The 16,120-nt window shown below is 47.3% G+C and overlaps 1 protein-coding gene across 2 annotated transcripts in view; it reads right to left on the bottom strand.

The window, feature by feature from the left end:
- The window catches only part of GRIPAP1 (GRIP1 associated protein 1), a 66,066-nt gene that overhangs the window by 13,129 nt on the left and 36,817 nt on the right, over positions 1–16,120 (bottom strand). For both annotated transcript variants that reach the window (XM_080988103.1, XM_080988104.1), the window contains 3 exons: positions 7,902–8,029; positions 5,358–5,486; positions 4,058–4,151 (listed from right to left, as the gene is read on the bottom strand). In XM_080988103.1, the coding sequence (XP_080844229.1) occupies positions 4,058–4,151; positions 5,358–5,486; positions 7,902–8,029 (351 nt within the window). The remainder of the gene's footprint in view (positions 1–4,057; positions 4,152–5,357; positions 5,487–7,901; positions 8,030–16,120) is intronic.

Raw genomic sequence — 16,120 nt, forward strand, 5'->3', positions numbered from 1 at the left:
TTATTTTATTTTTAAGGGAAAGAAGCTTCTAGTCCTTAAGGCTGCTGGAGTGGAATTTTGGAAGGCACAAGATAGAGGGAAGGAGGAGCATAGAGGAGGATCTCCATTGGTCAGGAAATGGGGCTTCATTGCAATGCAAAGCATATTGACTCTATAAAAATTATTATTATTATTATTATTATTATTATTATTATTATTATTATCTCACTTGGAGTAGCAGAACGCATCATGCAAACAGATGCAAATCCTTTTTTGGTATAATTTATGCAGGTTGTGGAAATGTTCTTCCGTCGAGGCACAATTTTCAGCCCCATCCCCAACAAAGCATCTTGGTTAAGACTAATTGAATAAGCCAAGGGATCATGATCCCCAAAAACCAAAATGGGAGCTCCGAAAGCTTCAACAAGCTTTGGGAACGTTCCAGGTGGAATGCTGGCAAGGGTGCCGGAAGTATGAGAGAGGAATTTTTAAAAGATCAGTGGAATCAAACTTGCAAAGGATCTGAAGGCTTTCTTATATCAAAGAATCCTGGCTGAGGGCCGTGGCAGCAGCCCTCACGTCAGCCCCCTTTCACATCAAGGGTAATTTCACACCACACAGGGCTTGATGCCTCAGTCAGGTTTCTGATGTGAATTCAAAACCTACATTGGCCACGATGCACATTGCATAACCAGAGCCTCTCCTGTACTCTCTCTCTTACATATTAGCCATGCAGGTAACATGCGGCCATTGAGAGATTCCACCGCCACCGTCCAGAGGGCAAATGGCAGCAACCCAGAAGCTGTGAAAGCCGCATTAGCAATGATCTGCTCTCTGAAAAGCAACATTAAGCAGGAATTCTGTCACAAGGATTATTTGATCTCGGAAATGCCGGAGTTAACATGCTAAGACACCAGTTCCATCCAGCACTGAGCACAGAAGCAGCTTATTCAAGGCAGCAGGGATGCCCAGACCTTACTTCTCCCCACAATTTGCGTGTGTGGATGTAGCAAACGAAGAAGCCACAGTTCGTGGAGCTCGGGATCCTATCTGAAGCTTAATACTGAACTCATGTTCACACCCACACAGGGTTCAGTCCTCTCATCCTTGCGGCAAAATTATACAGTAGAGGAGAAGGAGTGAGACATGGGTGGGCAGCAGGGGGGGAAAACGGGCAGATCTATTTTTATTTGTACTTATTTCATTTTTACCCTGCCTTTCCTCCACAACAGACCAAGGCATGGCTACAAAGATGGGAGTTCCCAGGCAGCCTCCGCACACAGGCCACTGTCTGGACCTGCTTCATCCTGTACCATCGGACCACCTTGTGGGACTGACGATGGCTGGCCTGGGACTGAGCTGTCGAGTGGAGTCACCTCCCAGAGGGCCTCTAGCCAGAACCACAACTCTTTCAAGCTTATTTCTGCAACCACATGGGCTAGAAACTTGAAAGGAAAACAAAATTAATATAATAATAATAATAATAATAATAATAATAATATTTTATTTATACCCCGCCCATCTGGCTGAGTTTCCCCAGCCACTCTGGGCGGCTTCCAATTGAGTGTTAAAAACACTACAGCATTAAATATTAAAAACTTCCCTAAACAGGGCTGCCTTCAGATGTCTTTTAAAGATAAGATAGCTACTTATTTCCTTCATATCTGAAGGAAGGGCGTTCCACAGGGCGGGAGCCACTACCGAGAAGGCCCTCTATCTGGTTCCCTGTAACCTCACTTCTCGCAATGAGGGAACCGCCAGAAGGCCCTCGGCATTGGATCTCAGTGTCCGGGCTGGACGATGGGGGTGGAGACGCTCCTTCAGGTATACAGGACCGAGGCTGTTTAGGGCTTTAAAGGTCAGCACCAACACTGAAAAGCCAGGACTTTAATCTACAGAACGTTGAGGAGAGGTGTTAAAAGCAAGCCCTCCAGCAGATCCTGCAGGCTTTGCAAGGCCTGCAAGAGGAGCCGCAGAGAGCCGAAAGGGCAGAGCAAAGGAGGAGATGGCGCAGCCAGATAGAGGGACCTGGGATAGCTGCGCTGCACATGGTTCCCTTTGTACCGCAGTGAAGCCGAGTGGGAACAGCCCTTTCCTCCTGCCTTTGTCTGTGCCTGGTGATGGGAAGTGGCGCTAACAGGGTTTGACAGCAGGTCCCCACGGAGGCTGTCATTCCGGCTGCTGCAGGGGGAGGGGCCTGCCCCCTCAGCTTCACCGATGGCACAAAAAGGTCCCTTCCGCAGGCCCGGCCTGTCACGGAAGGAACGCAGAGGTGGGAGGGACAGGGACACGGGGAAGGAGGAACAGCCACATGCAAGCAGGGGACGTTTCAAAGGACTCTTTATAGCTCTACCCCTCTTTGTGGCCTAGCTTCACAGGCCGAAAAACCTTCCCAGTGCTTAAAAGAGGATACCTGCACCCTACCCCCAAATATGTGCAAGGCTGCTAAAGTAGAGGCCACGGTTCATGCCTGCTGCCCAAATTCACTCTATGCCCGTCAGCAGTCAAATATGCAAAAAGGGGGAGCTGCTAATACAGTGGTAACTCGGGTTACAGACACTTCAGGTTACAGACTCCACTAACCCAGAAATAGTACCTCGGGTTAAGAACTTTGCTTCAGGATGAGAACAGAAATTGCGCAGCAGTGGTGAGGCAGCAGCAGGAGGCCCCATTAGCTAAAGTGGTGCTTCAGGTTAAGAACAGTTTCAGGTTAAGAACGGACCTCCGGAACGAATTTAGGACTTAACCCGAGGTACCACTATATATGTGTACACTTGCCCGTTCCCCACAAGCTTGAGTTCTGCAAATATGGCCGGTTTGAAATGATTTAGCTTCTTCCGATTTACTCTGCGCCCCACACTTCAGGCAGGGACAAGGCTTTCTTAAGAGGTGGGGGACAGGCTGAAGGCAAAGCACCGCTCCCATGGAATGGGCAGGCAGGTGCTGATTCAGTGGGAAAGTTCTGCGTGGCTGGACCCCCCCCCCCCCCCATGGCTTCAGGCCTTTAATGAAATGTCACAGGTGTGCCATGGGATGAACCTACAGAAAGACATTTCCCAGGGCACCAGTGTAACATTTAAAGGGCACCTCCTTTCCATTCTAGAGTGTGAAGTGTGGAATTTTTACCATCCTCTCTCTTCCCTCGTGTACAAGAGGGATGGCCCCATGGTGGAAGAGAGAGGTTAGCCAAAAAAGGAGGTGAGGCGTCAAAGTCTCAGGAGACCCCTCTGAGATCCATCTTCTTCCCCAGTTTTAGCCAATGTTATCCACACACCCTTGACATTCTTTCCCCTAGCAGCCATGATGTTGGTCTTTCTTTAAAATGAAGTTGTCAGATTCTGGACTTGCAAGCTAGCGTGGGGAGGAGACTCTAACTATAACACTATTTTTGTTTATGATTCATGTTATTTCTTTTATGGATGTATATCCCTAATTATAAAGTATTTCCAAAGCACCTTCAGTTTCTCCTAAGATCTATGAATATAGAAAGACTCATGGCTATGCTCCAGCGTGACCAAGAGAGAGAGTGCAACTATGCCTGCCCAGTTCTGCCCCTCATTTGTTGCCAGTACTCCTGAGGGATGTGGACATTCCATTCGAACTTCCTTCCTGACTTAACATCACCTCTTATTCCCTGCAGACCCCAAAATGGTGCCCCTCCCTCACCACAGAAGAAGGGATGAGAGAAGATCTACACCAAGAATAAAGTGGGGGTGAGGAGAAAGATCAACATTGAGATCTGCTGCCCTGGTGGTTCCTGCTGCCTGAGGCAGCCGCCTCACTTTGCCTCCTGGCCTGACCAGGCACTACCCATTGGGAATTACACCAGAGAACTGTGTCAAGTGTGAGGCCCCAATTCAGAGCTCACCTCAGCTGCAAGCCTATTCAGCAGCCTCAGGGTTCCCTAGGACCACTACCTAATGGAAGCAGAGAGAATCCTCAGGTGTCCATAGTAGATCTGAAATTCCTGGACACACAATCTTTGCTTCGATCCACCCCCTTCCAGCAAGCTGAGGTCAAGGCCACTAGCCCCTGGTTTGCTCAAGCTTATTCCCTCCTGACTGCCAGGAGTCCTCACCGATGCGGCTGTCCATGACGTACGTCTCGATGATGGCACTCTTCCGACACAGGTCCTCAGCCATGGAAGCACTGCTGACCTCCAGGTGTTTCACCTAGCAAAGGGAGATGGCATCATTCCTCACAGTCAGTGCTGCTTACCTGCCCCCAAAACCCTGGAATCCAGAACCTCCACCAATGACAGGCCAGCCTGTGCCTCTTAGATCATAGGATCATAGAATTGCAGAGTTGAAAGGGACCACGAGGGTCATCTAATCCAGCCCTCTGCAATGCAGGTGTTCCCCCGGGGGGGGGAGCTTGAACCCATGACCATGAGATTAAGAGTCTTATGCTTTTACAGACAGAGCTCCTGGCTAAACATATTCCTCCATCTAACCCTAACATCGCCCTCAGGATGTGGCCCTCAGGACTCTCACTAGGCCAGGGCTTGGGCCCTGCCACATTCTACTTGCTGGTACTGCTCCACACCCTCTTGGAAGTGTGTTTTGTGTGGCTGGAATGTAACCCTGAACTGCAACACCTCTTGCTTTTCTGAATATTTGATAGAGACAGGGGTCTATGTAGGAACCTCTGGCTTTGTGTGGCTCAAAATAGCCTACTGTACAAAGGTTAATAGGTGATGTGGGTGGCGCTGTGGTCTAAACCACAGAGCCTAGGGCTTGCCGATCAGAAGGTCAGTGGTTCGAATCCCCACAACGGAGTGAGCTCCCGTTGTCCAGTCCCAGCTCCTGCCAACCTAGCTTGAAAGCACGTCAAGTGCAAGTAGACAAATAGGTACTGCTCTGGCAGGAAGGTAAAGGGCGTTTCTATGTGCTGCTCTGGTTCGCCAGAAGCGGCTTAGTCATGCTGGCCACATGACCCGGAAGCTGTCTGTGGACAAATGCCGGCTCCCTCGGCCTATAGAGCGAGATGAGCACCACAACCTCAGAGTCATCCATGACCTAACGGTCAGGGGTACCTTTACATTTATACAAAGGTTAATAGTCACATCCATCAACCCACCTACTTTCTGCCCCTGATCTTACCACCATCCCTCGCATGCCCCCCCCCAAAAGTTATCCAGGGGAAATGCCGCCCTCAGGCTGATAAAAGTTCTGCACCCCTACCACAGAGTCAAGCACAGGCAAAACTCCGGAGAGTTAACATTCTCAGTCACTGGCAGGAGCTGGGAGTGTATCACTGTGTACAGACATCCGGCTGGGCCAGCCATACTGCAGGAGAGCCAGTATGTGCCTGTCGTAAGGTGCCACGCAAGAGCCTATTCTGCCATTCCAAAAGTGGGCCTGCAAAGGTTACCATACCTTCTCCTCCAGCAGCCATTTCTCCTGCTGAACTTCTGCCAGGCGCTGGAAGAGCTCGGAGATCTCCTCGTCCGAGAGGTCAGCTGGCCGAGGGGGTTGCGACTGTGACTGCGGGCTGCCTGTGGTGGACTGCAAGCGGAGAAGGGGGTTGGCAGGCAGGCTGGCAGCCCAAGCAGAGTCTTTCACTGCATCCATCACCCTCCGCCCCCAAAGTATTCTCTCTCATTTTGCAAAGTGCTCAAAGGTGTCTCACTAATTAACTTTAACATCAAAACTCCGACCCCAGTCAAACTTGCTAAAATTTACCACCTGTCTGATAATAAGTGTTGGAAATGTAAAGAGTGTGAGGGAACGTTCTTCCACCTCTGGTGGACTTGCCCTAAAGTGAAGGCGTTCTGGGAAATGATTTATAATGAACTGAAAAAGGTATTTAAATATACCTTCACTAAGAAACCAGAGGCTTTCCTTTTGGGTATTGTCGGCCAAGGGGTGGCAAAGAAGGACCAGACATTTTTTATGTATGCAACAACAGCAGCAAGGATACTTCTCGCAAAACACTGGAAAACTCAAGATCTACCCACACTGGAAGAATGGTAGATACAACTGATAGACTACATGGAACTGGCTGAAATGACCGGCAGAATCCGTGACCTGGGAGAAGAGAGGATTGAGGAGGATTGGAAGAAATTTAAGAACTATTTACAAAAATATTGTAATTTGAGTGAATGCTAAATAAGATGCTAGACTAAAACAACTGAGCACCACTAAATTTAGAAGTTTTTTTTAAGAAATTAAGTAAGACTGTGAAAATTTAGCTCCTTTTGAGAATTATATGATTATGAAATATAGAAGGGATATAAGATTTTAAATAAGATGATAAATTGCTGACAAAATGTTTTAACGATGAAAATGGGAGCGGGAGATGTGAGGAAGTCCAAAGAAAAATGTGAAAATATGTTAAGATCGATGTTACATTGTTTATTATGTCTATTTTTATTGTAAAATTTAATAAATTGCTTTAAAAAAAAAAAAAAAAAAAAACATCAAAACTCCATGTAAAAAATTAAGTAACAATTATAGGGATGCAGGCCCCAAGCTACCAATCTAGCTGCTAGCCACCCACAGAATATCTATCGTCCTATAGCGTAGAATGAGGAACTTCATGCCTGACACCCTGGCCAATTTTCCAATAAAGAACTGATTGGCTGTTTCTTCTTCTTTCTTCTTCTTACCCATTTTCTCCAATCTTCAGACAAGACTTTGGGAGAAAAGAAGCCAGTGAGTGGGTGAGAGTTTCCCTTGGATATGTTCAAGATTATATTGCAGGGGTGGGGAATAACAAACCCAGTTTATTTTAAGAGTCTTTGTTGTGGCGACTTCAAAGGCAGGTCAAACAACCACACACACACAGGCAACCTTTAAAAACAACAACAAAAGGATTCCTTTGGCTCGTGCAGCTAATACATAGATCAAGTTGATCAGTTATGAACAATCACCCCCTGGGTAGAATCAATGAGCTGGCCAGAAATAGAGGTGATCCTGAGGAGTCTTTGTGCTGTCTGCAAGACCAGTTGCATGGGAACGGGACTCCCGCAGCACCATCCCTAAAATGGCACCATAGGAAAACTACCAACATATGCTACAACAGCAGCAAGAATACTCATTGCAAAGTATTGGAAGACACAAGATCTACCCACTCTGGAAGAATGGCAGATGAAGGTGATTGACTACATGGAATTGGCGGAAATGACTGGCAGAATCCGAGACCAGGGAGAAGAGTCGGTGAAAGAAGACTGGAAGAAATTTAAAGACTATTTACAGAAATATTGTAAAATTAAGGAATCTTAGAAGGATGTTGGATAGAAACTAAGAGGTTTTTAGCTGTAATGCTTTAAGAGAGATGAAAAAAGGTTTACAATTGGGCAAAAGTTTAATGGTAAGGATTTGCTGAACTAACAACTGAACTGGAATACAAAAAAGGGAGGTATGAGGAGGTCCGGGGAAATAAGTCTAGGGAAGATAGGCTTGGAAAATTAATGTCTTTTTAACTGTTTTATTTTGTATGTTTCTTTTTTATCCTTTACTTTTTTGTTATACTTTAAAAAACTTTACTCTTTTTTCTGTATTTTGTATTTCTTCTACTTCTTGAAACTTTAATAAATATCATAAAAAAAAAAAGGAAAACTACCAACAACCCAGAAGTGATGCTTTGGAACACAGGAAGCTGCTTTGGGTCCATCTAGCTCAGTACTGTCTACACGGACTGGCAGCAGCTCTCCAGGATTTCAGGCAGGGATCTTTCCAAACCCTACCTAGAAATGCCAGGGACTGAAGCTGGGACCTTCCGCTTATAAAGCAAAGGATCTACCACTGAGCTATGGCCCTTCCTCAAATCTGAGGAAAGGCACTGCTTTTGAAAGGCAAGCTCCAGATGTCTGCTCCCATCTACAGGTGCAGGAAGAGAAATTACAGACCTCACCCCTTCAAGAGCTCTGGCGTCCTTGGCACCTACAGCCAAACCTCCTGACACCTATCATGCCTTACCTTGTTGCTGCCGGCCCCAGATCCCTCTTTCATGATTTCACGGTAGCTGAAGGACGAGATGCTGCTGCTGTCTCCCGTCTGTGCCCTGCTGGGCGAGCTGATATCCGCCAAGACAAGATCCTCGATTCCTGGAGGGCAGAGCACAAGGTTAGAAATGCAAATAAGGGTGGCAGTTCTGGGGCCCAAAGCGGGCAGAAAGCCACAGCCGCTCCCCATTGCCCTGCCCTGTAACCCTCAGGGGTGTAGGTGCTAGCTGGGGGCAGCTCCTTGGCACAGGAAGAACACTCTCTGCATGCTCAGAGACAATACTTTCAACAGTCAGAAAGTACACAGACGCATATACCATAGCCTAGGTAATGTCCGTTGCACATCACTGGCTGGTATCTGCTCCTCACACGGGGCTGGCATGAACAAGATCCAGTTCATATGAAACACAGATTCAGGCTCTTCTCTCTCTCCCTCCCCACCCTCAAATCTCTGAAAGTACCTGGCTGCAAATAACCAGCAGAGTGGTTAGCTTAGCTCCCTGGGGTATCTGATTTCCCGGAAGGTGCTATTTCCTAGCATAGGAAAGGAGTATTTTGAAAAAAGATGGTGTCAGAGACTGTCCACCCAAAGCAGGATTTACCGTAGCGTTTGGATGTAAGTTCCAACCCCTGCACTGCTCTGCAGCTGAATCTTGTCCTAAACTGATCTCACTGTTCTCACATCTCCCCCCAAAACAACACCAACTTCTTTCCTTAGGAGAAACCACCTCTCTGCTTTTGAAGAACTCCCAAGTGGCCCCTAGGAGCTAGACAAAACCAATCTTGTTTACATAATCAGGAACACACAAGGTTCCCAGTGGAGGCAAGCATTCAGAATCCATTAACCACAGATTAGGGATCAGGAGCAGGCTGCTGGATCCCAGAGTCGCACAGACCAATGCCTCCACCCCCCGTACAAATTTGACCCCCCTCTACTGGCTTTTACTCTCAGCTAACACTTCTTATAGAATGGTTAATGCTATGCATCTTAACCAGGACCCATAAGCTGGTTAAAACGAAACATTGGCCGTTGTAAAGGTTGGTGTCAATGTAACTCTGAATCATGCAAAAGGCCAGCAGGGGGATTTGAGAGAACCCACCCCAAAGCCCACTTCCCCAACCATGGTTAATGTATTGGGAGCATGGTGTTCGCACACAATCCCAAGGTGTTTGTCACATGGGAGTTTCCTGGCAGTCTGAAGTGGTTTGCTTGTGTTGAATTCCCAGCTTTAAGCTTCTGTGCTATGTCTGCTCACGTTCATGAAAGATTATTCTCAATGTACCAGCCAGCCTCATCTGGAATCCTTCCTGCCAAAGGTACCCTATATTTTATTTCTGGTCAGGATACACATAGCAGAAGTCCAAGATATTGTTACTGTTGAAGTGTTGTGGGGATCAAGGAGTTAAACACTCTGTGCTAATTGGGAATGCTGACTCAGCAGCATGTGATGACTAAGCATCACGAGACACGGGGCGTTGCCTAACTGATCCAGCTAGTATAAAGAGGCATGGTTGACTTCCCACTTCAGTTAGTTGGTAGGAGTATGAAGAGGTAAAGGCTTCTCCCTGAATATAATTCCACCTGTGTGCTGTGTATGTTGAATGTACCCACACTGCTTGTTTTACGATGCCGAAAGACTGCAACTGAATAAACCCATACTGAAAATCCAGCTTGATTCCTGAACGCTTCCTGTAGGGCTCTTGTACATCACAACAGTTACTACTACTACTAGCTGGGATGCGGGTGGTGCTGTGGTCTAAACGACAGAGCCTAGGGCTTGCTGATCGGAAGGTCAGTGGTTTGAATCCCCGCAACGGGGTGAGCTCCCGTTGCTCGGTCCCTGCTCCTGCCAACCTAGCAGTTCGAAAGCATGTCAAAGTGCAAGTAGATAAATAGGTACCGCTCCGACGGGAAGGTAAACGGCGTTTCTGTGTGCTGCTCTGGTTCGCCAGAAGTGGCTTAGTCATGCTGGCCACATGACCCGGAAGCTGTCTGTGGACCAACGCCGGCTCCCTTGGCCTATAGAGCGAGATGAGCACGCAACCCCAGAGTCGTCTGCGGCTGGACCTAACAGTCAGGGGTACCGTTACCTTACTACTACTAGCATTGGTTTTATTATTGCATTTTCTTCTCGTAAGGCCAGGAAGAGAAACATGTGGTCCTCCAGATGTTGAGCATTGGTCATGCTGGTTGGGGATGATGGGATGGGATCCAACAACACCTGGAGGGCTCCAAGTTCTCCATCTCTGTTCTAAGGAATAGGACCAAGGAGCTGTCCAAAGTGCTGAAATACACTGCAAAGCCCAAGTGCTGAGTGCTGATGTACAGGAATGAACCAACTAGTCTTGTGTGGTCTATCTTTTTAAAAATAGAATAAAAAAAGAAGGTCCACATACTACCAGTGCATTTTATAATGTACACATCAAGAGTACATACTCAAGATCTCTAACACAGCTAAAGTGTAACTCACATGTATGATCCTGAGTCTGTATTCTTGCTGCTGAAGAGCATAAAGTAGTACCTTAATGGATCAGATCAAGCTCTAGCTAGTCAAGCATTCTCTCAGAATCCCAGCAAAAAATGCCCACTAATCCATTAGTGGGTCAAGATTTAGCCCACCCTTGGTCTAATAAACAAAACTTTGCTATTAACATTCTTGCTTGGGCACAAAACTCGCTGGATTACCGTAGGTTATTATTTCTCAGTCTCACCTACCTCACATGGCTATTGTGATTATATAAAAATGGGGGTGGGGAACTGTGTACTCCACCCTGAATTCATTAGAGAAAGGGCAGGATATAAATCTGCTTGAGTACACACACCCCCAAACACACACACACACACACACACACGAAATATGAGGGACACTTTTTACACAGCAGATTGCAGAATGCAGCTTCCAGTACAGACCATCTGGTGCATTCACCAGACCCCCTAAACAACGGAGCTGGCTTCTTTTGTTTTGGTTTTTTAAATGCGTTTTAGCAAAGCTGACTGCAGAGAAGCCTCTGGAAGGGGAACCAGTATCCAAGACCAGAGGGGTTCCCAAACCATCTGCTCAATGGGGATCCAGGGGCCGTTTTTCCTTTCTTCCTAGCTCTCCTGTCTCAGTCCTCCTACCTGGGCTTGGCTGGTATCACAAGGGTCTCATCTACCAGCATTGCATCATTTCACAGTGAATACGAATTTATCGTAATGTGGGATGACCCCCTTTGGCAAATCATTTGGTACGATTTTCAAAGAGGGGAGCGAAAGCAGGAGCTTGTCAATGAAAAACTGCAAGACTGCTATGAATTAAAGACTGCGGTGAATTAATGAAAAGTGATTTTTTTATTTTAAAAAAAAAACAAATTGTAAAGTTAAAAAGAATCTGGCCACTGTCACTAATGTCTTGCTAACATCCAGATTATATTACTTGAAATATACATGGTGTATGACCTTATTTTTGTATTTAAATAAAAATAGCAGAAGATGCTGGACTACAAGGCTGAAGACCACTGGTACCTTGAGGGCTGCTGCTTGACAGTGGGACAGTCTGCCTTGAGAGCTCTCCTTCCTTGCAGGTGCTTCAGCAGAGGCCGCACAGTCATCTGTCAGGGATGCTGCAGTTGCAGATCCCACACTGAGAAGGGAGTTGCACGAGAAGACCTGCCAGGCACTTTCCAGCTCTAGGAGTCTTGCATAAGACACTATCTGGGCCCTTGAGTCACCCTCAGAGGCTTTGCTTTGCCATCTGAAGTGGGATGGGTAACTACACAAAGCACAGCCTTCTGAACAGTGTGCGGAGGTTACGAAACTCCTGTCCAGAGGACGTTCACAAGGCTTTAATCAACAAGCAGAAATGTAGTTTTTACAGGGAAAATTTGGGCTTGTTATGATGCATAATGTTGCTGGATTTTGTTTTTGCTTGTGGTTTGCAATGTCTTATGTGTCTTTATGTGGCTGGACCATAAAGAAGGCTGATCGCCGAAGAATTGATGCTTTTGAATTATGGTGCTGGAGGAGACTCTTGAGAGTCCCATGGACTGCAAGATCAAAACTATCCATTCTTAAGGAAATCAGCCCTGAGTGCTCACTGGAAGGACAGATCCTGAAGCTGAGGCTCCAATACTTTGGCCACCTCATGAGAAGAGAAGACTCCCTGGAAAAGACTCTGATGTTGGGAAAGATGGAGGGCACCAGGAGAAGGGGACGACAGAGGACGAGATGGTGGGACAGTGTTCTCGAAGCTACCAGCACGAGTTTGACCAAACTGCGGGAGGCAGTGGAAGACAGGAGTGCCTGGCGTGCTCTGGTCCATGGGTCACAAAGAGTCAGACACAATTAAACGACTATACAACAAATGTGTCTTAACCAACTGTGTTTTATGTTATTGTGGTTGTTTTGCCATAAACCCTATAGATTAAAAAGTTAGGGTATCAGGCACTCCCACATCCCCACACCATGGGACAGCTAAAATGGACAGTATCCTTTGGAACAAACCAAAAAGAACTAAAAGAGCACAAATTCCTACTCTAGAAAGACAGCAGAGGAAATGTAGAGAGAAGCTGAGCAGCAGACCCAATTTCCCCTCCATTGCATGGAGATGTGAAGACACTAATACAACTCCCACCTCTGCAACGAGTTTGGTAGTTAAAAGTGAGGCACATCTGCTGCAGCTTCAGCCCCCCACTAGCCATGGGAAACACAAGGGATCAGAATGCCCCTGTACAGGGCGGCTGTAAGCATCGCTGAGATAACGTAAGTGAAGCACTTTAAGCCTTTCGAAGCCTTTTATTAGCAAAATGCCCATTGTGACGATGGATGGGCTGTTTGTGTGATAGGGACTGAACCTGGGCTACTGGCTGCTTGCAAGGTGTACACTCTGCAATCGAGCAGAGGCCATTCCCCAAACAGGGGTAATATGGCCACTGTTCATTTTTATGGGCGGAAGTAAAATTTTGTATTCCAGGACACCCAAAGGCTAAATGTGGACCCTGCTCCCTCACCCCTTCTTGATCCCAGCCACTGAGAACCAAGAACTGTTTACATATGCACAATCCCAACCCCTGCCCAGTTCCAGCCTGGATTCCGTTTCTTGGGTCAGGCTAGAGTGCCACATCTCCCTAAATAAAAATTCTCAAAAACTGTGGTTAGTTATAAAAAGTGGGGGAGTAGGGAAATAGAGGACGGGAACAGAGTCGGAACCTGGAAGCAACATGGCAAGCAGACAGTCACCGTTTATCTGCCATGCCTCAATCAAAGAAAGAGCAAAAAGAGGCATTTATTATTTTTTTTGAAACACACGCACATAAGCTTGTAATAGGTATGCTCTTGCATGGGGCCTCATGAGGAACTCCTATCCAAATGATCTATCAAGTCCTTTCTCCACTTTGCTCCACTAAACTCCCAGCACCTGGTGTTCCCAGACTGTTCCACAAGCCCAGAAATGGCATTTCTAGCCATTTGTGCTGCCTGCCTGCCGGAGAGCTTTGCAGAGGGAGAGTGCTGGGTGTGTAGGAAGTGAGAAATCCTACAAGCAAGTGCTGCAGCTGCCCAGCCCGGCTGGTTAATTTTTAATCCGGTGGTGAAAACAAGAGACCCATTCAATGCTGGGAACTGCCGACTATACGCACCTCCTGAACTCCCTGCTGCAAGTGGCCTCCAGCGCCTTTCAAACCCACCTGTTAACTCAAGCGCTAACCTCCCCTGGGACCAACTGATGCCTTTCAATCTCCCGCCTGTGACTCTCTTCCTCTTTAGCTCAGCTTTCTTTCTTTTAAAGGAGCAAGCTGAGTTGGAGGTCACTGGCTCTTTGTTAAGAGGGAGAGAGAAGAGGGGATTACGCAGACGATGGCTTTTCAACAGAACTCCATGCTGGGAGAAAGCCCTGTGGAGGGAGAAGGACTCTTTTGTGCAGGCTGCTCTGGAAAAAACAGACGCGAGCGTGTGCGCGCACACACACACACAAAACACACAAAACGGAGGAATTCAGAAGGCAATGAAAGTCCCTTCACACTCCAGGGTGCATTAGATCAAAGCAAGGAGATAAAAGGCATCCCTCCCAAGCAATTTGCCAGGGGCCAAATGACAGTGCCTCTTGGGGACCAAGAAAGGAATGGTGCTCACTTCAAGGCCTCCTTTAAAGAGAGAGAGGGAGAGGGAGAGGAACAGAGAGAGAGAGAGAGAGTTCTCTGCAGGTTGCACTAGCAGCAACAGCTGACAATCCCTTTTCCCAACCATACTTGGAGGCAGAGAAGCAGGACACAATCAGGAAAATCGCTTTCAAACATGGAGGAACTGCTCCTTTAAATACCTTTTGACTGCTCTGCTGTCCTCAAAGCCAGGGAGCAGAGAAAGGGCTGCACTTGCGACCCATCGAACGCATGCCTATGGTTGGAGGAAAGATTTTCTAAGCGCATGCAAATGATTGCCGGGTGCAAGGGTGAAATCTTGTGCTTGTGGCCCAAGAAACGCAAAATGGTGCAGCATGAAGGGATAAGGTGGTCTCCTGGGAGAGGAATGGATCCTAGTGGATGGTCCCAGGAGGAGACTGGGCAGGTTGGAAGTTTACTGTGCTTTTGTCCGTTAGCAAGTGAGCAGTGTTTAGTCAAGAGAAGTCAAGAGATCTGGTTTCTAGAACTTGACTGTAGCTGTTGATGGGACACCTTTCTGAGTGCTTGAAAACACTTTGTGCAGATTATGTTATTTATTTTATAACTGCAGACCAGGTGAAGCCAGGATCACCCCCTGCCGTACTGATGGGCAATGACTGAACTTGTGAAAGGGACAGCCTTCGCTTGCAACGTGGTGTCTGCAGGGCAAGGCTAGGAGTTCTAGTCTCCAAATTAAGGCCATGGGCCACTTTCACTTTCACGTGGTTAAATTCCTACATGGAACTCTTTTGTGCACTGGAAGATGGTAGAAATTCAGCAGCCCTAAAAGCTTGGGTCAACCAGGTCTACTCATCTGGTCCTTGAAATACAGAAACGGAGGAAGCTGCTTTATATTGGGTCAGACCCACTGGTCTACGCTGACAGGCAAGTGCAATCCAGGTCTTCAGACGGGTTCTCTCCCAGCCCTACCTGGAGATGCGAGGGACTGAATCTGGGACCTTTTGCATGCAAAGCAGATGCTCTACGACTGAGCCACAGGCCTTCTCAATAAGCCCTTAACATAAACCAAGACAGAAGACACTGAGAAAGTCTTACTTGCATAGAATCATAGAATTGTAGAGTGGGAAGGTCCCCTGAGTCCAAGCCCTTAAAAATGTAGCACAAACACTGACAACTGGGAAAGACTGGTCTGCAAGTGCTCTAATTGGAGGACAGCCTTTACCAAGGGTGTCATGGACTTTGAAGACTCTCAAACTTAGGACGAAAGGGAGAAACGTGCTAAGAGGAAGGCACACTTGGCAAATCCACACCGTGATCAACTCCCATCCGGAAACCTATGTCCCAACTGTGGAAGGACGTGTGGATCCAGAATTGGCCTCCACAGTCACTTACGGACACACCATTAAGACCGTGTTCATGGAAGACAATCTTATTTGGCTACAAAAGATCGTCAAAGAAGAAGAAGACGCTCAGCTTCCCCTTGCCTGTGTATAATGAAACCCAAGAGGACATGATCACTTCCTCCCAAGGTTCCCTGTACTTTCACTTCGCCGAATAAAAACTCTGATGCGTTTCATCTGCAGCAAAGGGAAGTTCTTCCCATAGAAAAGGGAACATTTTCCAAACAGTTCTCGCCTTCCTACTGTGTCCTGACAATGTCTTCCAGTTTCCTGTTGATACTCTAAAGAATCAACCTTTCGACTTCCTCTCCCCACCTCCGTTACCTTCCTTTTCTCTTGCAGTCCTCATAGATGTCACCTGTTTCCTCCACGGAGAGCAGCTTGCTCTGTGACCTCACACAACCCAGCTCTGCCCCAGCAGCAACACACCTACACACACAAACATATGCAATCGTGGTGCAGGACTGCCAGACACAAATCTGACACCCACATTCTCTCTTCCCCATTATCCTCTCTCTCTCTCTCTCTGAAGCCTCAACCAGATGGCTCATTTAAGAGATCATCTGTTTTCATGCTTACCCACCTGCAGGTCAACTCTACCTTGGCACAGTTCCTTCTACCCTCCCTGGGCCACGCAGCTGACACAGCCAGGTGTCCGACTGACCACAGCACAAGCTGGGCAGCTGGTTTCCTACTG

Source organism: Podarcis pityusensis (genome assembly GCF_964106645.2).
Source record: "Podarcis pityusensis genome assembly, chromosome: 17".
NCBI lineage: Eukaryota > Metazoa > Chordata > Lepidosauria > Squamata > Lacertidae > Podarcis > Podarcis pityusensis.